At 41.3% G+C, this 26,354-nt stretch overlaps 1 protein-coding gene across 6 annotated transcripts in view; it reads right to left on the bottom strand.

The window, feature by feature from the left end:
• Positions 1-8,605: 8,605 nt before the first annotated feature.
• LOC124404876 (chondroitin sulfate N-acetylgalactosaminyltransferase 1) overlaps positions 8,606-26,354 on the bottom strand; it is a 76,134-nt gene continuing 58,385 nt past the window's right edge. For all 6 annotated transcript variants that reach the window (XM_046879360.1, XM_046879369.1, XM_046879351.1 and 3 more), the window contains 5 exons: positions 18,187-18,306; positions 12,048-12,891; positions 11,484-11,666; positions 11,255-11,402; positions 8,606-9,269 (listed from right to left, as the gene is read on the bottom strand). In XM_046879360.1, coding sequence (XP_046735316.1) covers positions 8,988-9,269; positions 11,255-11,402; positions 11,484-11,666; positions 12,048-12,891; positions 18,187-18,306 — 1,577 coding nt within the window. In that variant the 3' untranslated portion in view covers positions 8,606-8,987. The remainder of the gene's footprint in view (positions 9,270-11,254; positions 11,403-11,483; positions 11,667-12,047; positions 12,892-18,186; positions 18,307-26,354) is intronic.

The raw sequence follows: 26,354 nt of genomic DNA, 5'->3' as shown, positions 1-26,354 counted from the left end.
GCGAGGACGTGAAGAATTTAACGAGAAAATTGTACCATGAATAATAATAAAATTGGCGAAGAGAATGAAGGAGAGGCAAAAAGAAATGGAAAAAATATGGTGAAAATAATATACCGGGAAGAATAGAAGAAACAAAAATTAAAAAAAAAAAAACTTTATCTGAGATCGTATTAATTCAGCAGCCAAACGAATAATTATTACACTATATCTAATGTTCACAGAGATTTATGGGGTGTAAAAACCCTGCCTCAAAACTGCATCGAAACTCATTTCATTGCACAGAACGGAATATCCTTCCGAACAAGGTACCGTTTATAGTTAGTGAAATCGTTTTTTTGTTTTTCGAAGAGCATTTTAAAATAATTGCGAATCGGATATGGCTGCAGGCATATCAAGTGCCGCCAACAATCCAGCGAGTACATCCACACGAGGGGTGAAATGACGTCAAGTGAGTTTCGTGACCGAGGTGGATTTTTTCGTTGCGAAGTTAATTTAATACTTCCTAAAACACGATGAGTGAACGACGAGTGAAGGTAGACGAAGTTCGCCGGCTGTGCAGCTCTAGTCTCTCTCGACCTGATTCTTCAGCGCGGAATTTCTTCCTGTTTTAATTTCTTTTCCCTCATAACTGCACTTTTAAAAGCCCGAAGCTTCGCTTTTATTAAATAGCATTATTATACCTACCCCTGAAAAGCGTGGCTCGCGGGAGATATTGCTTCCCAAAAATCGAAAATCACCGCGGTGAGCATTATTCGAGGCAATCAAGAGGGATTAGCGAAAGCCGATAAAGAAAAGGCTCGGATACTGCAAACAGGACGTGACGTTTTGTCGATTGCGTATATTCTTTTCTTGAGTATCCATGAGTCTCAAATAGATATTTTCCCGCTTGTTTGCAGTCCGTTGTAGCAGCACGATATTTCGAAAGAATTTAGCGAGTGATTTATTACACGATTTATTTCGTAAATTCGATAAAATGTAGAAGAAATCACGCAACAAATTGCAAAAACACGCATCGTCAGGTATACTGGATCAAAAATAATGTAATCAACAATATCGTAGACTACATGAATTTGATCTAGTGTATCGATCTGATTATTCGGGCTTTCATAATTTGTTATGTGATTTCGCACTGAATTCTTTCAAAAAATTTCATGATTTGACGCGTCAACATTTTCAATAGGATTTGATAAAAACCCAGAGTTAACAAACAGAAACAAGTGAGTGAAAATAAAAGACATCAATGATGAATATCTTATAACACGAGCTTGCGACACTGACGTCATCGGTGCAAAAGCAACTCTCACTTTCGTCGATTTATCAAGAATCCTAGATCGTCTTCATCTCACTCGGATCAAGTATTATCGGCAATAGACAGGAATCATGCCAAGATTCTGTCGCTGCAAGCACCACTAGGATCAAAGCTCTCGGCAAGTGAAGGAATCGTCTCGATCAATTTATAAAACGGGAACTACGTTTTACACCGTTGACCGTTTATTTGTGTTACAGTGAATTCTTGATACCAGCAGTCGAGAGGTTGATCCACTCGTCGATGATCCTTGCCTCGAGGCGGAAATTACATCACAGGCTACGAGTATTCGCGACGGTTACCGGAATTGCCAGTCGCATCTTCCATTGCAGATTCGGCGTGTATTTGACGTTGATCGGTATCGTAATATCGATATTTTACTATATATATCGAAGGAAATGGACGGGAAATGAGAAATGCTCTTATTCGCGGTATTTCGCGCATCATTTATTCGCCTACAATGCGATTGAGGGGTATTAAAAAATCGTCTGTTCACTTCTAGTGCCTTTCACCGAGCTTTTATTTTCATTTTCATTTCATTCGATCTCAACTAATACCAGCGATCAGTATTTATCACGTGCCAACCAGTTCAAATCTTTCTGAACATCGTTTCAATTCAATTAAATTCAATTCCAAGTTCGGAAAGAAGGTGAATCGTTTTTTTTCTTCAGATTGACACTATGTGCAGGGGCTTTTTCCCATAAAAAAAAAAAAAAAATTTGTTACCAACGCAAGAAATTCAAGTATGCCTATAGAAATGACTTACCGGTGTTGATTCCAAAAATGTGAGCACCTTGCAGGAGGAGAATCGTCAACTTGTTAATCCCACAACAAAAACAAGCGCGTCATTCATCTTGCGTGAAAGAAAAAAAGAAAGAAAGAAAGAAAGAAAGAAGGACGCACAATCAAGTCACTGTTTACACACACCAAACCAACACCGCTCAGCGCTGAAACACATGTTTCCTCGAGATCGGACCGATAAGCACTGAAAGACGCTCGGCAATTACGATCTTGGATTTTACGACGATCCGCACATGCGCAGTATCGGGAATATCTTGTACCGATCGTAATGGCACCTCGACCGTGAAGGTTTCGTAATGGGAGGTGATCATTGAAGCTTCTTCGTGCCCGACCTCAGATTTTATGATCACGAAAAAACTAGGCTACCAATCTCGTGCAATTTTCAAAATTCGTGATAATTGTCAAAATTCATTGATTCGCGTAATTACATGACTCGTGACGTGTCAAATATCTACGTCTACAAATCGTTTGAAGGAATAAACTTCTCTTTCAATTTTTCGCTTGATTGGTGTTGATCAATTTTTTTCTTATTATTCTTAATAGTTTTTGACAAGGAAAATGCTTGTAAAAAATATATACCTATATATATATATATATATATATTTTTTTTAAACGTGTAACAAATTGATGCAACTTGAATACTTTTTCCGCTTCCATATGTTACCCAAATTCCAGATGTCCGGTGGTAATAATTTCTCAACCTTCCAGGCTTCCTTCGTTTTTTCGGGTGACTGATCGATTCCGCAGTGGCTGATAGTAGCTTTTTTCGGCTCGTACCGGGAACGAGTTACGTTTTTTTTCCTCCGGGTACATTGTGGGAATAGCAAAGAGTTTGGTGTACACCAAACAAAGTAGGGTGTAACGAGCTTATAATTTACGTCTTGCAGGTCGCGATTTATGGCCTCTCATCCTTCGCCTCGTCTCCTCACTCTTTCCCTCTCTCTCTCTCTCTCTCTCTCACACACCATCGTCAAGAATCTCGTGTTAGTTCAGCCCGATTAATCGGTGTTCGTTGCGACTTGTATACCCTGCACTGACACGGGTCACCACCCACTTTTGGACCCGGTGTAACAGGGCGTCGTGTAACGTTAGGTGATCTTTAGAATCGCCCCGATTTCGGTCCAGGATTTCAATCTCCTGACGAATCGCACGAAGGACGTTGGGATAATCGATCCTCGAGTTTTCGCCGGCAAATGATTAGTGGTGGGAAAAAAGAAGGCGAGGATTATATTATCGTATAACAGGTATCATAGGAAACGAACGAAAATAGACGGCAGTTTTCAGAACTCGCAATTACAGGTATCTGATCCAGATCTTGAATGAAAAATTCTCTTCAACTCGTCTGGCTGTAGGTCTGCGACGTTTCCTTTGACGTAAATTAATACAGTGAGTCGTCTTCGCGACGAGAAGAGCCTCGAAGCATTTCTCCAGAATCATAAGACTCGTTGAGAAAAATTTAATATCACTAGAGCGTGCGAGTTTCGGAGAGAAAAGGAGAGGGCGGGACGTAGGGGGAAGGGGGGGAGGTACGGTAAAACTTGAGCGTAATTTTAATATCGTGACAGTGCGAAATTACACTCTTAATATGTATAAAACGTTTGTCACCGTCGCCGAGGCCGCAGACGAGAAATGGCAAAAGACCGAATTTCTCAGGCATACACGAGATTTTTATTTCAATTTGTATTTTCTTTTTTCGTTTTTTTTCGTGTTATCTCCTCCTTCGTTTTCTCCAAATCCCGAGAAGTAATTAGAGGTTCAGGTGATCGCGATCCGAGCTAAAATGGAGGAAAGAAACGTCGAGTGAAAACATCTGATTAAAACAATTCAAAGGGAAGCTAATGAACCCCGGATGCCATCGGGGGCTTAATAACAGCATGGAAGCTATCAATTAAAATAATCTTGTTAATTCAAGTTTAATCCTCGTTCCTACAGCCCAGCATCCTCACAGCAGCGTAAATATTCGTTTGAAGCTCAGAGCTTCAAAGAATTAGAAAGGAATCGTTTGTTCCCGGGTCGAAAAGTACGAGGATGATGACGTATGAAGAGAGAAAATTATACGTATTTTCACATTTCGATGTATATGTATATATAGATGCACGTGAGGAGGTAAAATCGAGGAAAAAAATTTCGAACAGAGAGAATCATCGCGATTCTCACCCCCTTATTTCACCCCAATCAACACGACTTCTCTCTCATCTTCGAATCCCTGGAATATAAGCAAAAGGTCCAAGCGTCCGACAAAGTCTCGTTCAACGAACGCGGCGAAAAGTTTCTTGAAATATTCTACACCACGGCCCATGAATGATTTATAGATCCACGTTACACCGCGTGTCGAGCTTTTTTCATCCAACCCCACGGTGAAATAATATACGCGTTGCGAACCGTGCAAATACCTCCGGGCGAATGTGGAATTTTTTTTACCCAAAATAATACCACCGGCAGAAAGGTGAAACGAATTGTTCGGTTTACTGTGTAATGGTAAAAATATTGCTGAGAAAAAATTATATGAAATGAAATTGCGGTATCGTAAAATAATTGTGAATCATCTGTCAGAAATTTCAACTCGCTTGCTCACAAGTTACGATTCTTTTCTTACAAGGAAAATCAGTTTGGTGTCTTCCTCTACTCATGTATGTTGTAGAACATTGAAAACTAAGAGACACGTATTTCTTTTTATCTGCGGAAAAACGGTTTAGAAGGGTGAAAACGACCCCTAAAGATGGACACCGAACGAGGTGATTTTTTGGTCATGCACTTGATGGATTTGAATCAAACTAACGCCAAAGTTTTCCTATTCATTAAAAAACCATTTCGGTGTTAGTTTCATTCAAATACATGAAGCGTGTCAAAAAATCACCCCGTTAACTCGTTTCACCCCTTTAACCCGTTTTTCCGCAGATCAAAAAAAAACGTATCTCTTAGTTTTCAATGTTCAACAACATAACCGAGTCTGAACAAAATTAAAGGGGGATACCAAACTGATGTTCCTTGTTAGAGAAGATTTTCTCCAGCCAAATGACAAGTTTTCAAATTTACAAGTCAAACTTCAATGAATCCACAAATTTTCGGCACCTGGTTACTTCAACGATAACTTTTCACCGATGAAACACACGAATTAAGCTACAGGTTCTTTTTCACTGTGCAGGTGGCACCATGTCTGTGATGGGTAGCGAACTTGTTCAAGGTCAGACGATGAATATCTCTGGTAACAAAATGACTGACAGGACTGAAAGCCCCGGGTGGTGATTAGGGTAATGGATCTCTGCCCTGTTGGGACTCGAGAGCCGAACGGTGCGATGCCGGCGAGGCTGAGAGAATTAAAGCTCCGCGTGTGACGTCACATTGAGTACAGTCAAGTGATTGATGCCACGTGAGCGACGGGGCCCTCAGAGAAAATTATTATTCTCAGTGAATGATGGGACACAGCCAGGGGAGATGGAATACGAACAAATAATCTGCCAAATCTTGGAGCTGAAAAATATCTACACTCTATAAATTTCCACTCCTAATTCCAATTCTAATTTCCAGAGCAGACTTTAGGATGGACTGAATTCTTTGAGAAATAAAAATAAAGAAAAAAAAAAATGAAACGGTGATCCTGAATTGCAATTTATTTCACTGATTTTACCTCGATTTACCCCATCGTTCAGAAACGATGTGAACTCCGTGGAAAGTGTAATTTCCCTTTTCTTTCCTATCCGATTCACCAAGTCGCTAATCGGCTAGCAGAGAAACTCGGATTCTGATTATTGCGTCTCTAAAGTTTGACCTTCGAGTGGAATGTATCAAGTTTCAGCAATAAGCGAGGGTCTGAAGAATTCCGAGTAAGGTACATAATAACGATCCAGGAATTTATCAAGATCGTTGTAAATTCTTGTACCCCGTCGAATTATTGTAGATAAGAAAAGCTTTTATTTTCCTTCTATTTTTTTTTTTTTTTTTTTTTTTTTTTTTCTACAAGAACGAGGGGAGCAAAACTCGTCGAACGTTCAGAATTCTTTCCAATTTTCCCATCCGCGGACCTACACACTGCAGCTTTTAGCTTTACGACGAGAGCTTGTTTTCTCGCATGAGGTTATCCTTTCCGAGTTTTACGATTCTCGAAAATCGCCAAACTGTTGGAGGCTGTAGATTAAATTGAAGATTTATAAATCCCTCGGGCGAAACTGTCCGTACTACGGTATAATTTCATCCTTCACTCTAAAAATGAATTTACTCAAAACGGCGAAGAAAAGGAAAAGTAGACAAATCTTAGAACTGGAAACTCACCGTTCGTCGCCATGTTTACTAGCCTGACTTTCTGTGATCTCGGGAATTATATTTTGGACCTGAATTATCAGCACGTCAAATTCGCATACACAGGAAATGAAGTTTCTAACTCGTTTACTGAGTTAACCGAGCGATTTATTTATTTATGTTAAATTTATGACTAATACGATCCGGAAATACGAATTAACGAAAATACGGCCAGTTTGTAATTCTTTTTACATAATCGTATGTGCAGCGAATACAATATTCATCATTATGTCTATATTATTACTTCTCCTTCCACAAATCCGTGATTTTTCAAATTTACATTCCGTACAATTTAACGATTCGCGGTTGCGTCTGACCATTGAATGGAAACCAAGCGAATTGGCTTGTCGGATTTCGCAGAAACGACGGAAAGGAAACGCAAGTGCAACTGGACTTGGGACTCCGTTCCTTCTTTTGACGGAGATCGGCGAGATGTTTGTGTGGGTGAAAAGCCTCGGTGGATTGTTGCCAACTCAACTGCACGCGATACAAACGAACGGGACACAATGGCAGGAAGAAAACGTAAAATCGTGCTTAAGACGAGTGAAAGACGTTGGAAACTGCAGTGCTTGCACCGCGGTGAAGTTTGAAAGCTCTCCATTGCGCGGCTGCACCGCCGGCTACATCCCTTCGGTCTCTTTCATTTCGCTCAGGGATGAGGATTGCCGCTGCGAAAATCCTTCAGTTAGCCGCGATGACAAGTCCGTGAGAATCCCAGAAAAAAAATCCTAATCTTAAAACAGCAATCCGAGGTATAAAAATATAAGTAACACGATAAAATTCACAATCAGTGGGTGAAAGCTTGACACCGAAATGACTGTTTATTTAAAATCGAATTTAATCCCATTTTCTGTTTCCTATAGTATCGAGAAAGGATGAATTTAACGAAGTTTGAGTTCTGCACCGAGACAAGAAGCAAAAAAATATTTATTTCGTTTGACGTTAGCAATTATTCAAAGGTTTTTAAATGTTTTCTCAATAATTTTGAAAAGAAGATTTCCGCACTTGGAATAAAAATTTTTTTTCCTTTTCAACGATTGACTGTCTATCGAGATCGATACTTTCTTCAATTTAGGGATTTTTTTTTTTTATTCACAGCATGTTTCATACGTAATTATGGCGGGCTTATGCTCATACACACTTGTTAAACTCGATTCATATTCTGTACAAATATTATTATATTATATTACTGTCATTCCTTCAACTTTCCCATAATATGAACAATTAATTTCATAAAACGAATCAAACAAAATTTCGCATTATTACAGACAATTAAGAAAAGGTTTTCATTTCCCCATCACATTGTGATATCACCGATGGCTTTGATAACTTTTTCGTTATTTACCTTTCTTTTTTTGTCCAATTGAATTTTAGATTAATTCTCAACATGCATTATTATATATGTATATATTTACATTTTTTGCCACTTTATTCATAACACTGTAATCATATAAATTCGTATAAATTATTTATACTATAATAATACTAATAATAATAATAATAATAACGAGGATAATAATAATAATAATAAGGTATCGTCGTAAAACTTTATTCACATTTCCTCCTCAATTTATTCCTGCACTTTTTATCGTTCATTGAAACTTCAACGAAAGCACAATATTATTTCAAAAACATTGACTAGTAGTTCAGTTTGGTGCATATAATTTTTTCACGCATGCAAAACGAAAGAAAGCAACGCTGCGCCATTCAGGGAACGGTGGAACTTGATATAATTAATTAAATCCTCCCTCGCTAATTGGAAAGTAAATTGAAATATTTCATCTTGGGAATCTTCAAAGTCGTATTTACCGTTTAAGTAATTATGTGTGCGATTATATTTTTGTGATTTGTATGCGTTATATATATCCTCTAGTTGAAATGATCGTTGTGTAGATTTTTTTAATGGATATTATAGCGTTTTGCTGCATTGCACCAATTATTATTTACGAATTGTATACCTATTCATAACGACCTCTCCCATTTCTATTTCGTGCTTGACTAGTCGTGTCTATCATACATTCCCTTTTTTCTTTTATTTTCCGTTTTCTTAGGTCGAAATACGTTGTATAGTTTCATTGATCAACAATTTTCATTAATATTACTGATTTCGACAAACGAATCAAATTGTCGTTATTAAAGATGTCAATTTTTTTTTTTTGTTGTTTGTTTTCTTTGTTAACTAGCACGAAATATTGTATATCAGTGTATTTTGAAAATGTCACGTTATCATCACAATGATCTATGTATTATGTAATGTATAAATATTATGTATATTATGTATCATCATGTTATGTATATATGCAATTACATACTTTTTACACAATAAATAACAGCACGAATTCCCTATTTACATATGTATCTTACCGGACGCTTATTTATACATATAATATCTCGAAATCGTCGCGTAGTACCTCGTTCGATAATGGAATTTGACAAAACGTTTGGATATCCGACCCTGTCTTCTTTATACATAATATATAAATCACACTTTATATATGTATACATGAATACGTGTGTAAAACGCGTATACAGACTAAGGAACCACTCAGAACTCGCATCGTGGATTTTTATTATTCACGATAGATCAGGTCTGATCCTCGGAAGTTCGCTCGAGCGGTTTCTCCTTGATTTGCAGGGGTTGATTTTTGACCTGGACCTTGCTCAGGGGTTTTTTCTTCTCCTTTTTCATCGACATTTTTTTCTTCTTATTCGCCATAGACTTGACGTTTATCGCTTGGCTCGCGATGTCCTCGCGAAACGCCAGGAAGCCGAGCTGCGCGTGTGACGCCTCGTTCAGGGCCCTTGATCTTATGCAGGCTCGATATTGGTCCGTTGACAAACGCTGACCAGGACCCCCGGAACACACCTGCAAAACGGAACGATCAAAAATTTCCGAGACCTGAACAGGAAGAACGAAATCGACGAGCATATCTTCCTCCACCACCAACCCTCCACCCTCAAACTTTCCGGATGCGGCTCGCCGATTTTCGCCAGACTTATATTATATCCTCGCGCCCCTCGAGTCGATGGCTACGGGAACTCTGCAAACACTCGGTATTCCCGTAGGCACGAAATGGGTTGGCGGTAGTTCGAGGAGGAGTTTCGGAGTTGCGAGTAAATATGACGGTACGAATCGCAAATAGGCTCGAATATGAGCCCATCCAAAATTGATTCTCCCATACGTTTCGCGTCGGGCTCTATATGCTCAGTAACACATAGATATAATCTGTGCATGTATGGATGTGTGTACACAACTCAGTGCAAATAATCCGACTCGTCTCTCAATCCGTTGTCCGATCGACAGAATGGAATTTAATTTTTGCCTTGCTTTTCCCGTCTGTTGGAAAACAACGCGTTGCTGTACACCCATACCTCGCTTGACGGTCGGTAGATACGTTCCGGAAAAATTGGCTGTAAAGCGAAAGCCGTATAATTCGAAATCCAATTCGATCTATTCCGATTTTTTATAAAACAAATATATTTTTTAGTACAAAAAGCATTCTGTTCTTTTTATTTCCGATAAAAATACTTGCATAAAAATGATTTTTGTTTTCGCCGTGTAACGAAACACTGTGGCCCGTAAATCGGAAAATGTTGTTACAGCGAAATGCCGAAGAAACCGGGAATTTTCTGTGAAACTTACCACTCAGTGCTAGCAAATAATGGACAACCAAAAAAGCTGCATTTCGAATACAAAGTGACACGGAATACAGCTTCGGTTGCTTATCCGCCATTGTTGAGCGGTGAGTTTCACAGAAAACACAGCCTCGCTTACACGGGGTGGAGAAATGGGACATCCACCCCTTTAACGCAGGGGCGTTGAAACGTGGAATCGGCAAAATGGGAAAGGTGAAACACGCACGTTTCGCGGCTGTTCATCGTTCGTTCCACATTCAGCGGAAACTGCCCGCTATATATACATACATACATGGATGCAATTTGAAGGAAACTGAACAAATCACTCGCTCGAGGCACGGCTGCCGGAAGGGTGAGAGGGTGAAAATACTGTCCTCCACGTGCCTCTTGCTGCTCCTTCCCTTCGCCACAAAAGGTGTTGAAAATTTTTGACCCCGTTACATACGCAGCTGGCTTCGTCTCGCGTAATTCTCACCTCCACCCTAAACCGCCCCAGAAATGTCTTCCGCATTGACAGGGCGAGCCGTTTAAGCCCCTGGCTGTGAGCCCTTGACGAGAATCGAAGCCCCGAAGCTGCGAAACCTCATCTAGAAATTTTTGATCATTCGTTTTTCTTTGTTCCGCGGCTTTATCCTTTGGTCTGATTTCTGAAGAGACTTTTGTCGCAAAAGAAGTGGATCGAGCAATTCTTAAGCGGCTTGATACTTGATGCGGGGAGTCTTTCTCGTCTTTGAATGATTCGAAAAATGGAGACTGTAAAAAAGGCTGAATCCAATTTCCTCGAACAGCCGCGAATTTCGAACCATCGGACTCCCGGCGTAACTTCGTCCTTTGGGTAACAACGTTACTGCATCGGTTCGTTCAAGTTGCCATGTATACCAGGACGTGTAGCCAAGGGTTCGGTTCTCCGTCCACACACCTTCCAGGGTTGTCCCAGGTGTAATATAATTATTGGAAGTTTGCCGGTAATAAGCCAACCGTTGATTGGATTTACCGGATCCCTAATGATCCGTGCGGTGAACGCCGTATATACCCACATGCCTGTATATATAGGTACATGGTATAAGCTATACTTCCGAAATCCATAACATCTGACTGCTCCCCCAGGCCTCAAAAGTTCGCACGAGTTTTGGAACGAACGATAGGTAAAAGAAAAATGGGGACGGTGAAAAGAGGTCGGAGAAACATGAGTCAAGGTTCAATTTCGAGGTATACCTTTGGGTGCCAGATGTGGAAAATTCCCGGATCGGTTGCCCGGATGACCTTGATGTTGCTTCGAACATATTTTCGGTAAAGAGTGACGTCCTCGCCACCCCAGCCGACGATGTCCTCGTCGAAGCCACGCACCCTCAAGAAGTCGGACCTGCGACGAGAAGCGGAAAGTGAGTGAAGAGTGCAAAAAACCGCACTCAAAGTCTTGGGGAAAGAAGGGAAAATTTCTAACCTATACTGGCAGGTCATTCCGTAACCGAAGTCTCTCCAGAATCCTGTGTCTCTGGATATGACAAGCTGATCCGTCTCAGGAGGCACTTCGCGTCCCTGAAGAGTGTAGACCACGTGGGGATTGTAGAGGCTGAAAACTATCGGGTAGTAAACCTTCCGACCCGGCGCAGTGTTCCATCGACATCTGAAGCAAGGAAAATGAGGATGTCAGTCAACAGAGTGGAAAGAAAGGAATTTCGGTTCTGCTACTCTGGAACGTTTTATTCCATTTCCTTCTGCCGGATGTAAATTTTGTAAACTTTAAAAGAACCTTTATAAAGACTCGAATTTATTGCATATGAAAGAAAATTTCGGGACGAGTGGCAGAAAAATTTTGATACGATTGTCATTTCTTTCGGCTCGAATTGCTTTTGCAATATTTTAGCTTCCCGTGCATGAAACGATAAAATTCTGCAAAACTCAAGAAACATGTACGCAACAAGTAATCGATCGTGAGAGTTTGGAGAGGCCAATTCTACGGCTGTCAATCTACGGATTGATCAGTGGATGGGGATTGGAAAATTACCTGTCGAGAAACCGAGCGCTAAAAACGACGTCAACGTCGCACATGAAGAGAAGAACGTCAGCTTCGCCACCCCAGGCCCTCTCGGCGCCAACGCGAAGTCCCTTTCCCCTCGAGAAAGTTTCGTTTAGAGCCAATAGCCTGAGGTTCTGATTGCTGCCGCCACTTCCGCGGGTCATAAGAACCCGCGACATGATGGCCCGAGCCTCGGAAAGTCCCTCGGTCCCGAAGTAGACGACGGTCAAATGCACCCGCTTGTCGTTCTTCAGTCCAATCTTGACGAACTTGTCCATAAAGCTCTGAAATGTGCTCGTGCGTCCTGATAGCGGCAGGATAATGTGGATGAGCTCCTTTTCCTTGGCCGGCTGTCGTTCCGTCGCGACGAACTGGATCGGGGTGTAAGGTCGCATCAGGGTCACCTTGGTGTAACCGTTGGAAGTGCTCTGGGTGCTCTTGTTGAGGTTCTTCGTCCTGAAGTACATCTCGTACTGGGTGCCGGTCGTTGGTTCGACCCTGTAAAGACCCTCGAGGAAGTCCTCCAGGGTGTACTTGGTCGGCAGCTGACTCGTGTTTCGGTTCAGCGTGTCCACCGCCTTGGTCAGCGCCTCCAGGAGGTCCTTCCGTTTGAATCCGATCGGCTTTTCCACGACCCGCTTTCCCAGGCCAAGGTCCACCGGGTAGACGCGCGAGAAGGTGAAATGGCTGAAGGCTATCAGCTCGTACTCGTTGTTGTGCGGAAGACCCTGCGAAATTTCTGCCAAGTCAACCTGCCGCCGTGCCGCCAAACAGTCTCCGACGTCCGTCGTGTTCAGCAGAGACGCCACCTCGCTGTGACCTGGTGGACCACCTGAAAGAGGAAGTAGAACGGCTGGAGACACGAGACGCGAATGGATTCGATGTTGGGTTTGATTTGAGTGCCGGAAATTATGGAGCGTTTTATTTGCACTGAGCGTGTTATGTGATGGGGAGGAAATTACACTTGTTATGTCGAGAACTGAGCGTCGGCCGTTAGGGGATAAACAGGACCCTTGAGTCTGAATCGAGTGTTGGCAAAAGAGAGATGAAACCGCTTACAAAAATTGACGGCAATTTTATTTGCCGCGATGATTGTCAATGAGAATAAAAGAAACTCGTTTACGTGTAATGGAAATGATATATAGAGGAAAGTCGAATGACACTCGAGCTGAGATGACGAAAATTTGAGAATAGGTTTAATACTTGGAACTTTGAAAATTATTAAACTCCAGTGTTTTTCAAGTGATATCAAAGTTTTTTGGCGTATTTTTCAAATTTATTTCAGGCGATTTCTGGAGATTTCTATGGTGGAACACAATGAGCCAAAAACTATTAACATTGTAATTAAAAAACCTTTTTCTCATTGTTCACATTTCGGTTTATGCTAATCGGCAACTTTACTCAGATAAATTTTGATCCAGACTTTCGGTCCCATTTAATCTTGATTAAATCTGAGTAACTTTTGTTCATACCAGACAGGCGAAAGATCCTCTCAAACGAGATGTTGGCTCGTAACGGAACTCACAAAAAAGCACGGGGGCCAATTTCTGGGTTTTACCGTTGGCGCGATCTGCTCTAAAAGAAATGGTCCCCGGGGACGACTCGTCGAAACTGTCAAGTCGTAAAATCAATGCGTTTATTCAGGGAGGGAAAAATAATCGAGAAAAAAGATAAAAAGGAAAATAAAACTATCGGGGAAGTGCGGAACAAAGGATACTGCCATTGTACAACGCGCCGAGGATAATGGCCGGAATATAAATCGAGTCTTAGCTGGTGATAAAATCTTAGCAAGGCGTAACTCGGTACATTATTATCTCTGCTTAGTTTTTCTCCCCATTTTCGTGTCCCTTTTCGCGTGCGTTATTCGTTGAAAACACGGTGTGCCCGGATCCCAGAATCGTTTGAGGGCGTCGTTCGGTCGATTCCCGGCTTTGGGTTTGAAAGCTGAATTTTTTTGTCAATGGTGGGACGTAAAACGCGTGGGCTTCAAATTTTCTTCACTTAGCAAAGTTTTTCGACTAAGAGACGCCGAGCCGGCGCCGATCGATGCGGTGGAAAAATTCATTATTATAGATACGTACGAACAGCAGCCCTATAGATTCGTGATTCTGGTGAACTCTGAAAGCAGTTTCTGGCAACTTTGATCACGAGATTTGGCGCGATAAGTGAACTCTTTACTTCTTCACTCCGACCCGATGTAGCTACGGCTGATCATACTTCAAAAGCGTATTAAACTCCAAGAGAGCGGATGAAGGAATGCAAGCTGCCCGGCTTCCTCAAGACGAAATTGAGACTTTGGAAGAGGCGAACGCATGGCTTGAATATTCGCTCGATATCGCGATCCGCCGGTTATTTACGTACCTACATATTTCACCGTTAATACATCAAGCTTACGATATACCTTGTGGGTAAGAGAAAATTGAGAGCGGAGGTATTTCTCAGTACCTATATCAAATATTCCCCGTCTTTCGTAATATTATGGATTCTACGCGTTATATTAGAAAATATTTCACAGAACCAGCTGTCTAGAATAATCACTGAATAAATCTAATCAACCGAATATGCCTGTATATTGCAACACTTCTCACAATCACGTATTACATAATTGATTGATCATTCTTGTTTTATATCGATTTCAAATAATTCTATTATTCATGAAACGAAGCCTGGGTAAAACGGTGACTAGAATTATCTGATTCGAATCTACAGAATGTGAAAAATCGAAGATCATTGAAGCTTTTTGAATGAAACTTTAGCAAAAACGAGGTGATTTAAAAAATGTGTAAAAAACTTCTAAAAATTTCGTCGAGTCGAAGTTCGAGGGTGTTTTCAGCCCCAGGAGGTTCAAACGGGTGTTCAGAGATTACGACGCGCAGGGTTGATGAAACAGTTAATGCTTCTCGCGGTGAGCTTTGATCAGCAATCCTCCGGATGTATATCTGCAGACCTCGCTGAATTATATGCACGCAGAATATAGACACGGTGAAAGCTCACCGAGATAATCATCGATTCCAGATTCCAGAATCCCTTGAGCACTCTGTCGAGATTACCCGAAGGGTGGAGGGAGGGTTGTTCGTAGTCAGGGGGTGTGGGCTGTTCTCTCATAATAGGACGTGTGGCGGGCGACTCACCTAAAGCCCCATTGTTCAACGGGGATTATTATCTATGGCATGTCGAACGTATAGCCGGCCATCAATCCGGGCTGCGAAATATTCACGCAGCTCTGCGGATCGCCCGAAAATCGACGCCATATTCGTAGCTCGAGTAGATGTATCTGATTTCAGATTAGTGACGTCGGGACGGGGTTGCATTTCCGAATTTGGAAACTTTCGAAGAAGCCAAATTTCGGTTTTTTGTTTATAGCGAAACTTAAAGTAAAGAAATCAAACTTTGATCTGTTTTTGTTTTGGTTTTTCGATATTTTTACACGCGAAATCCTGGTCATTGTGATTTTCGGTTTTTCTCATTTTTTGCACACACTCGTTGAGCAAACTAAAATTTTAATTTTTCGAATTTGACGCCATGGAAAATTTATTTTTCGGAGTTTTTCTCCATCGGAATTTTACTCTATCGAAACCTGAATATTCGTTAGCTTGCATTCCGGAACTTCAAGCCGTCGGGCTTCCGACCACTCAAAACTTTGTTGTTTCGTAAAAGTTTGATTTCTTCACTTCAAGTTTCACCAACAAATAATTTGCAATTAGACGCTTTTGGAACTTTTCAAATTACGCTTTCGAATTCACGCGGAAAACAGACACGCGTACAGCGAAATTACAATTGAAATGCATTCAGGATGTATGGGGTGTACAGTCAGGTTGAAATAGAGTTGAAACAGAAACAAGACGAATCACATTCAACTGTAAATGTCCCCGTTAAAACACTAAAATTCGACTATAAAACACTTCATTATTTCAATTACATCATGGAAATCTCATTGGTCTACCATTTTTCATTAAAAAAATTTAAATCGCGTCACTGACTGTAATTAGTAATAGAGCTAATTTTATTTATAAACGAATCGTCTGAGTTTAATTATAAATAATAGTAACTTATACTTGTTGAAACATAAGTTTAATGCCCATAAATAATTACAATTGTACAATCAGAAAATTTTTTGAGAATGCATTTACGGATAAAATGAGTTATTATCCAACATAATCAGACAAATTGTACAGATTTTTTGGTAAAAAAAATTAGTGAAATGATGTGATTTCTCTGACGCTGCTGATAAAAAAGTCTTTCCAATTGAAATTCAGTGTTGAATCGTTTTCATTTGGGTCACAGATTTTTAACTGTTTAACTTTCGATTTATTATGTTTCTTATTCGACACAATATCGATCTGACTATACATCCCATTCATTATTGAGTAAAAAAATATATATTTTTGTTTCAGTTTCAAAGAAAAATCTCGAAAACAGTCACTCGAGTGAATCATGTTTAAGTTAAAGTGAAACAACATCATCTTTCTAACGTGAGAAAAAAGTTTTAAAACAAAACATAAGATGGATATTTTATGTATTCTTAGTTTTTCAGTTGATCCGAGAGTTTATTATTTATAATTTGACGCGTTATTTCGAAACCTAAATAAGGCTGGATCTATAAAAATTGAAGGAACGACGCAAATTTAGCGTCAAAACAGACAGAAGCAGCTGCGGTAAAGTAAGCAAATTTCTGAAGCATTCGATATTAAATATTAAAATTTTTTCCATGTTAAGGAGAGATTTTTTTTTATAAAGTTGAATTCGACCAAGTTCAATTCCACTTTTCATTCTCTGCTTAATAACTTTATTATTTCATTGATACGCCCGTCTAACAGGGGGACTTGTACCTACAGAGAGTATCCAACTACTTTGCGGTGAATTTGGGAGAGAAGAGTCTCGACACGATGCGAATACTTCGAAACTTTGATCATTCGAAGGTGGGAGGCAGACGAGCGTCGCGACGCGACGTTACCGCAACGATCAAGTAGATTGCCGTGGAAAATTCGCGGACATTTTGCCCAGACACCCCGGCAACAAGAGATGAAAGTCTAAAGAAAGAAAAAAGAAGAAACGACCAATAAGCCGTCGATCAAACCACTTCGATATGCATCACTGCGGTTATTAATAAAAATGAACTTTCCAGTGTCGGCGGGAGGGATCATCGGCGGGTATTTTACGACAGTGATATTACGGGGGCGTGAAAAGCTTTCGAAATATCGCGCTTTTATCCAGGAGATGTATAAAGCTTTATCGCTGTTATTCGGGGGGCGAAGAAGCCTGCTGAAATACCCGAAATAATTTATTCGACGAGTATAATAATTCTGTTTAAAAGAACATAAACGGGATCAACTGATCTCCGTATCACTTCGAAAATTCTTCCGTAGTTACTTGTTTTCTTGCTTGTTTTTTTTTCTTCTTTCTTTCTTTTTTCATCGCGACTTACAGACGCTCAACACTTTCACAAAGCATTACAACCTTTGTCGTAAAGTTTTCTCGATCAAACTTTTCCAAATACCTGCGTGCCTTGTGCTTCTTACACCCTCGTTGGTCATTCCACGTTTGTTCTCGCAAATTCACCATCGACTTAAACGCGGGGCGAATCTCTTTATGTTCGCATACTGCTAGCTATTTTACCGAAGAACGTTTCTCTCTGTGGATATCTGCGAAAAACCGGACGCTTTACACCGCGGGGGACCTGAAACAGTACCGTGAAATCTACTCGAAACTTTTCCCTCTATTCCTGCGGGGATAAATGTCTAACCAGACTAACCGAGGGTGAACGAAAAAGACCCGAATTGCTGCAGCCGGCTCCAAACGCTGGAACTGCGTCGTGTTTTTTTTTTTTTTTCTTTTTTTGTTCTATTCTCTACCTCTTTTCTCGGCTTATTTTCATCTCTGATCGATACGTACGTTTTGAACCCCACTGTTCATGGGATCAGCTGAAAAACTCTGCCCATGCTAAATAGTAAAGTATTTGATTTTTCAAAATCTGGAATTCACAGCTCAAATCCTTCTTCAGGATTTTCCTTGGCTTTGAAACGTCTCTGAAGTATCTTCCGAAGGAGGATATGCAGTCGTTGGGTGAATGATATTCAACGATATCTTGTACAGATAAGCGATTCGCATCGAGACATGAATAACGAACCTGTTAGCTGAAGGATCTGCAGTTTCAAGGTTCTTATTTCAGCCGTAAGCCTTTCGACTTCAAGACGAGTTTCCTCCTCCCGTTGATTTGCCTCGGCAAGACTCGTCGGCGTAACGGGGCCTGAAACAGAAGTAAAATCTAATGAGAACGTGTATTCAATCTTAAATCCTCGAATTTTTTCAACTCTACTATTTCCTGCTCTCAAAAAAAAACAGCAGGATCGCAGCTGAAATTGAAAACTGAAATTCCCTCCAGCAACCCTGGAAAAGCGACTCGCATCCTGCAGCATGACGAAGTTGATCTCTTTGGTGATGTTGCAGCTGACAGGCGATGCTGCTATGAGATGCGTTTACGGCAGCCTCGGATAAACGCTTTACTCTACTGACGGAATGACATCTCCAAAGGATCCGGAACCCCGAAATATCGCGTTACAATTTCATATACTCATTCCACCCCTGGAATACCTCGTTACTTACCGACTCGGCGTTTCGCTGGATAGAATTATGTGGGTAGATGATATACCCATGCAGCGAACCACATTTTGCCCCTAATGCGCCTTCACTCTGCTCGCGAGTATTCGGTCCTAACGAGATGAGGGGTGTATCGGATATCTAGTTTGTTAACTTTCAGCCTTCCGCGTTGCACTGGACGGTTTTTAGTTGTGGTAAACAATTATATTGTTGGAATACGAGTACGGAAAAATTGCCAAATTTATTGCACATATAGTTTTTATCCGAGTTTTATTAGACGAGGAGTAAGGTGACGATGAAAATACGATAAATCGATCTGTCAAGTGTTCGACGATTTTTTATCAGACTAGCAAATTATTCCTGAATCGAATATACGTGCAATACAAGCTATATTAAATTTCTAAGAAATTCTCTAAGGCCTCGAAATGAAAGAATTTGCAAATATTTCTTCCAATTTTGCGAATCGGGATTTAATATATAAAAAGGGCTCAGCGATGCGAGGGAAAGGGTGAGCATAGGGCGCAGGGATGGATTTGATCGTTGAACGCGTTCGGAACACGCGGGGTATCGATAAACGAAACTCGAAACGGCCATAACGCTCGGTTAAGTCTGTTATCTGGTATGGTACATGCAGAGGGTGATGAATTTCGTCGCCAAAATGCGGGCCAAGGGTGCGGCGAAGGGTGGGAACGAGAAAGGTGTGAATATGGCCTATTTTTAGCGGAAGAAATGCCGCAAGCACAACGAATAGCGCAGCATTTGATCCTCACCCAAAGAGTGATCAAATATAATCGATTATTTTCTCCCCATTAATCGAGTATAAGCGATTATTTTTTAAGCCCGAATATTGTTCCTCACGATTGGTTTTTGTTTTTTACTCCCATGAATGAGGCAATAAAATATCAATTTATGTGATTAAAGTGTCAATTATTGTCATTGTTTTACTTACTAAGTACCAATTTGATATAATTATTGAAAAATAAATGAATATTTTCATCTGAAATTGAAGAATATTTTAAATCAAGCGACAAATTTGAAAAAACTTTTCTGCTATTATAACTAAATACTGAAATTTGTGAAATTTTGGTTTCAAATGCACCGTTTAAAAAAAAAAATCTGAAATCATGAATTAATCTGTTAATTTTTACCGATTCAATCGAGTCGTGTTGGATTATTTTTTGTATAACAAAGTTCATTTTCACAGTGAAAAATCTCGCGCCAGAGTGATTAATCAGCTTTTTCTTGACGGAGAATTTGAAAAGCTCGTTCGGACACCTTCGCCTGAATTATGCATATATGCGAGGAGCAGCGACTGCAATTAACGCTGTTATGCGAGCCAAGAAATTATGTGAGAGGAAGTGGACGAAAAAATGCTGTAAGCGTTTTCCGTTGCCTTTCGCCGGACCGTCGATTATCCGAAAGTGACTTTTGCCGTGAATCCTTGTGTGTGTGTGTGTGTACGCGTTTTCTTTCTTATTTTTCGTCCTTTTATCACCCATTTTCACGTGCCAAGAAACAGGGGCGCAGGATGGAGCCATGATTCATCGCGTGAACTGAAACGAAGACTCGCGTGAAATGGCTTCGAGCCAACCGACCAAATATCATCTCTCCACCCGGAATAAGGTTCCCCTGTCAAAATTACCGCGGCTTAGTCACGCCACCGAAAAAGCTTCTTAAAGGCGCGTTCATCCCTCGACTCAAGAAAACGCTGCACCCTTTGGACTGTTCTACGGAATTTCAATTCTCTTTTAGACTTCAATTTTTTTATTTCCGCCATGTTTCACCCCAGTATAACGTAAGGGTTGAAAAACTAAATTTCACCGGTTTTTCCATGCACCCTTGGTTACGCGTGTCCAATTTACGGGCACAGAGTTTAGGCACCGGGGCTGCAGGATCGCGGACGTGGTTTGTAGGCGTACTTCGATAATGTCCACATGTCGATGGTAAACAGAAGCGTCAGAGTGACCAGCGATGCGTTATGGAATATAAACAAGCCTGCAGGATGGTACGATGTTGGTTCATGTCCGGTTACGTCACTCCATAAACCCGCACCCTCGGGAATTCGGTGGGTGCTAGATCTGGTGGAATTACCTTTCGACAGCTGGCAGCATGCGGAAAAGGCGTGAAGGGGAAAGTTTACGTTTCCGAAATTACTTTTTTCACGTGAAATTCAGTCGGCGCGTTTATATACTCGTACCTACAACGAAACGTTTACTCTCCGCTAATTTCCGTGGCATATTTCACAAATAATTAACAGTTTCCTAGCCCGCGGCGATTCGGGGCTGCGGAATTATACATGCACGCCCGCTATTGTTGGGTAATTAAAGGTCAGTCTTCCGCAGTCCGTGGGATCAGGTTTCGATTACGGAAACTCTACGAGGCAATGGAGGATGCTGCTGTATAATTACACCTAATTTAGCAACAACACCCCCGCTGTATGCTGTATATAGTTATAGCATAACACACCGCAGCTTGAAAGCTTCTATGCGCTGCGCTGCGCGCTGCCAGTTTTCATACACCGAGGTATAAATTTCCCGGGTTTCGGTAATCGTGATCAACTCGGAGGGCAACGCAACCCTTAATTGACTGCAATGCAGTCGATAACAGGCACACGATACATTTTACAATTAAGAAATTTCATAATTATTGTATATTTCGCTGTACGATTAGATCTGCACGTTATGTTATAACAGCGCAAAACATTATACAAAATACTGTTTATCTAGATAAAAAGCGTAAATGAAACGCTCTGTTTGTTTACTTTTCTTATCTTTCGATTATTTAATCGCCAAACGATTTCGTTCACCGTCATTATACAATTTATCACTTTCCGTACGCAGTCGGCACCGAATCGCGAATCTCTGTCTTATCTCACATTTGATATGTAAAAAAGCAAGGCCGTATCTAGCCGTTGATTAGTTTCTCATTACACACGATATATTACCGAGCGTTGTTCATACAGGGTCAATTCCTCCATTATCTCATGCTCCGTTTAATTCATTCACGGTTGCTCGTCGAGATTCTCTCTATTTATGTTGGAATCTGAGACCATTTCGCGGAACTAGTATTCGTAACTATACAAAGCTGTAACTATAGTATCAATATACCATTATAATCTTATCATAAAATTATTATTTCTAACTAGTACTAAGTAACAATTATCATTTTTGTTCAACTAATGTTTCCCAAAGATTCAATCATTCCATTTCTCTGTATGTATTCCGGAATCACTTCTCCGGTTGTACAGCAATGCTATTATTTTCACGTCACGCGTCGAAAGTGCAAAAGCTGTTGGGAGCTTTTCGGTCCAGCTACAATAACTGGAATCCTTCTTAGGCAAAACTCCACTCAAGTTTGGCAACGATATTATCCCTGCCTCTCGGCCCACTTGTTAGTGGTGGTGATAATTTAAGATCTGTATGATAGGAGCTTAATTAATTGCCGTAGTCGCACCCGCCGTCGCTTCATCCTTTGGACAAAAACCCACGTTGAATGTACGTCATCGTGTGCCACTGACGTACGATGGATGGGCAGACACCCTCTATTCCCCATCCTTCTTGCTCTCCCTGATCCCCTTCTCCGCTAATTCCTCTAATTTCACCTCGACTCGGCAATGGTAGGTAGGTTGGTACTTTGATACAGACGAATAGTGCCTGGCACGTTTCCTCGAGTGGCTCTTTGCTCGGAATCTAATGCTCGTCCAAAGACGCCCGACTTCCCTCACCACCTGCCATTCAGTCATTTTGAACCTTATAGGAAGCTGGCGGCAACCGAGGGAAAGAAATTAACATCACGGATGAAATAAGAAAAGCAGATTTTACTCGGAACTACAGATAGCAGAAACTACATTTTTTACTACAAATTTAGAAGATTTTATATTGTAAAAAATGATATTCACCGTTTCTAAATTAAATTACGAAGTCAATTTGACTTCGTCTCAATGCTGCATTGTACGCACGGTGAAAAGTGGAATTGATACAACGCCGAAACAACGTTAAAGAACAACGAAAAAATTCGATTAACCAGAGTGTAATTGTGCAGATGTATGTTCGTGTGTATCGCGCGAAGTCCATTGTCTTCTCGCATATAATATCTCGCCTGTCATCAACGGCATTGTTGCACATTTGGTGTAGAGGTGGACTGCATTTGGCTATGTGTAGGTGTACAAGCCTGTATTCTGCGAGGGTGGAACCGCGGATAATTCGCTGCAAGCTTTGCGGATATTATGCTTGCAGCAAACCAGAAATTATCAGGAGCTTGCAGCGATTATTTTGACAAGCCTGATCGCGAAGGCTGATGTACCGGGTGAAATTCCAGCCCAGAATCTTGCCCCAAATGCACGAATCGAGCATGTACGCTCGGCTAAAACGCTTTTCGGCACAATTTATACGTTTCCCAGTTTCCTCCTCAAACCAACAACCCCTTCTCCTCACCCTTCAACGCCCCGGGCTGACTCTCCGCACATATTCATCCCGCGAAACAATGGAAATTCAATTAACACCCGCTTGTTTGGCGTTTCCATCTGGTGATCATAATTATTGGCACGTCTATGCAATCCAGTAGTTTGAGAGATTATTAATTATCCTATAAAGTGGTCAAAAACTAGAGTTGTCTCGACTTGTGCAATCGATAAGCTTATTTCACACTTTCATTGTGTTCTAGTTTTATTTAGAAAATTTTTTGTCAACTTTTCGACCTATTTTCAGAGTAAATAAACGACGTAGCCAGGTAAGCATGCCAAAAGTGTAATCTCTCTCAAATATTGTGCGTAAAATTCAGAAGAGAAGTTGAACAGAAGGTTCGCAAAATCCTGCAGACGAATCGATCAACCCTCTGCAACGTCTTCATCGTCGTCTCGAACGTCAGGCGCAAGAGTAGGTATGAGGAAATTTTTCATTTCCTTGTAATTTCATCGTTCGTCTGGAAGTTACGCTTCGGGGATGAAATACGACCCTCACCCCGTGGCAGGGAGTCACGATCCCGTAACCGGCCTACCGACTACCACCGTCTACATCAGCTACACCCGACGTTACCTTGACGTCGCCGTCGCCGCGTGGCCTCACCAACATCCGGTAAATTAATACGAACAGATCACGAAGCTCTCTTCTTCGATTATGCCCAATCTTAGTTTCGGTAAATCAAGCTACACGAGTGAATTGCCGTAGGAATTGGAATTGACAATAAATGTCAGGCAGCACGAAACGGCGTGAGCGTCGTTAATGCGCTCGAATTTTCGACTAAAACAAATTGAAAAAATTAATTGATGAAACGATTATTTGATTTCTTTTTTTCCCGTCATCATCAACCTCAAGAACGAACGTTCATTTTCCATTTTCAGCCGCTTTTATGTTCAGAATATTCAATTTCCCGGACCACAGTTTTACAGGATCGAATTAGATGTTAACTTTATCAGTTTTACATCGAGTTTTTTTTTTTTTTTTGTTTTTTTTTTACGTCATGCTCCGGTTGCGTACAGGAGGGTATATTTTCAGCTTTGTGATTCGATTAACCAATGCATCCATCAGATAGCCGTCAGCCAGATTAATTTCCGGTTCGTTTGTACGGGGTCCTTCGTCCTTAAACCGCGGTGATCGTCGACCATTCGTATCCCGAGGGATGTCCGGGCCGATTCGAGTTTCTTTCAGAACAAACTGACGTGCAGCGAGGCGAAGTAAATACCGATACGGTGATACGCGTGTCTGTTTCGTTTTAATCGTGCGACCATGGAAAAATAATTAAAAAGGAAAAAAAATTTGCAGTGAAATGGTAAAAATTTATTGTGTCGTTATTTTGCGCAGGGGGCCCCCCTGGGGGGGAAGCAATTAACTGCTCTCCCGATAATCAGGATTGTCCAAGAACTTGACGCGCTTGTAGGGGAGCTCTTGTTTGCCAAAAACTCCAATTTTGGCGCCGGCCCTTTCGCTTGTTTATTTTAGCAGAAATAACCTCGGATGTATCACGCCGCGTTGATCCGTTAGTGACTGTGTTTAAAATCACCCTCGTTGATTGCGGAGGATTCTATTAAATCGAGTGAATATTCTGCCTTGTGCCAGCGGCCCGACGGTTTTTCTAAAAAGGATTTTGCGTCCTGCCACCGTTGACACCCGGGCAAAAATATAAGGATTTTGAATATCCGACGGAGCACAATTGAGCACAATATATCGTCGCGAATTTGCAAATCGGCAAGGTACGCTGGTTAATTCTGGTTATATTTGCGGTATCGATTTGACATGTCGGCAAATTCAATTCATTCGATATTACCGCGTTTATTCGACAAGACGTGAGTTATTTGCCTCTGTCAAACAACGTTCTAATGATTCCGCCACTCGCACAATTACTTATAGCTACATATCGTACGTATATGCGCTGTTGCAAATTAATTCGCACAGCGGGGTTCGCTTCCATGATATGCCCAGCAGCTCTTGCGCGAATTCTACCCCAGCCAGGTTTGACACAAGCAAATAGCAGCTGCTTCTACCATCGTTCACGGATCACGATCTACCTCCTCACACAAATAAAGGCCTGCTTTGGTACAAGCGAAAGGCACCACTCGTCCGACGTCATGTTCGCCGTTGCTTTGATTAATTAATCAATTCTCGAGCCGTGGGTGATTGATTGATTGATTGATTGATTGATTGATTGATTGATTGATTGATTGAACGCTGCTAATTACTTAGTCGCCCCGAAACTCCGCTCCTTCAATCCTCAATCTCATCATTCGAATAATCGCCGGGTCATCGTCGTCTTGCGCGAAAATTGACGCTCTGCCATTTGTGAGTTTGAAAAACAAAGAAAAAAAAAAAAAAATTGCCGTGTTTTTCTTCCTCGGTGGTTTTCGAAAAGAAAAACTTGACACTTCCGAACTCGAGGCTTCTTTTACTGTCTACCTATACGTATGTAATAAGTGCGTGAAGATTTGCGCATCGATCGATTGGAAAAATGAGCTTTTTTTCATCGCGCTTTCCAGCTCGACAGCTTCTTTTGCATTTCCGGAGGCACAGATGATGCTACTAGATATTCGCGCCCGTCGAATCGTCCTGACACTTGGCGTAACGACGACGCGCCCTTTCAGGCAGTCGCCTCACGTACTTCGCAAAGACGACTCCGGGCTGCTCCGAGCTTGCGAAGCTTGCAAGTCAGAAAGAACGACGACGTCGTCGAGAAAATAGGACCCGAGCTAGGATCTTTCGTATTCGCCATACGCTGCAAACTCGCTCCGACATATCTAGTTCTGCATCTGCAAAACTGAGCGCGCTGTTAAAAGTCGCGAATAATCTTGAAGCTGCTTCATAATTCACGTGCTTTTCTTCCCCAAAAATTCCGTTGAAATTATTCCCCCCTTCGTTGCTTTCGCCTGACTTTACGCGTAATATTCGCGGTCCACGTACGCGAGGCAAGCTTTAAATTTCTAAGGCATAAGCAAGTGGTCTCTGGGGCGCGATTTTTCTACGGATGAGAAAATGAACGCGTGACTGCAAAACGCTGCACGTATCGTTGTTGCGAGTTTTTCGTTACACCTGCGATCCGATTATACATGGCAGAGATTTGTCGGTTGAAAGAATGTAGTTTCTGCTTTAAACAATTACGTGAGGTTAAGAATTTTAAAAGCAAAATTTCTAATAATTTCTGTGGCTAGAGAGAATTCATCTCTGGGTGAAGGTGATTCTCTAAACTTCAAAACGCGGAGATTTATTGAAA

The sequence above is a fragment of the Diprion similis genome, chromosome 1, assembly GCF_021155765.1.
Source record: "Diprion similis isolate iyDipSimi1 chromosome 1, iyDipSimi1.1, whole genome shotgun sequence".
Classification (NCBI taxonomy): domain Eukaryota; kingdom Metazoa; phylum Arthropoda; class Insecta; order Hymenoptera; family Diprionidae; genus Diprion; species Diprion similis.
The sequence above is the reverse complement of the archived record's forward strand: the minus strand, read 5'-3'. Positions and strand labels throughout refer to the sequence as shown.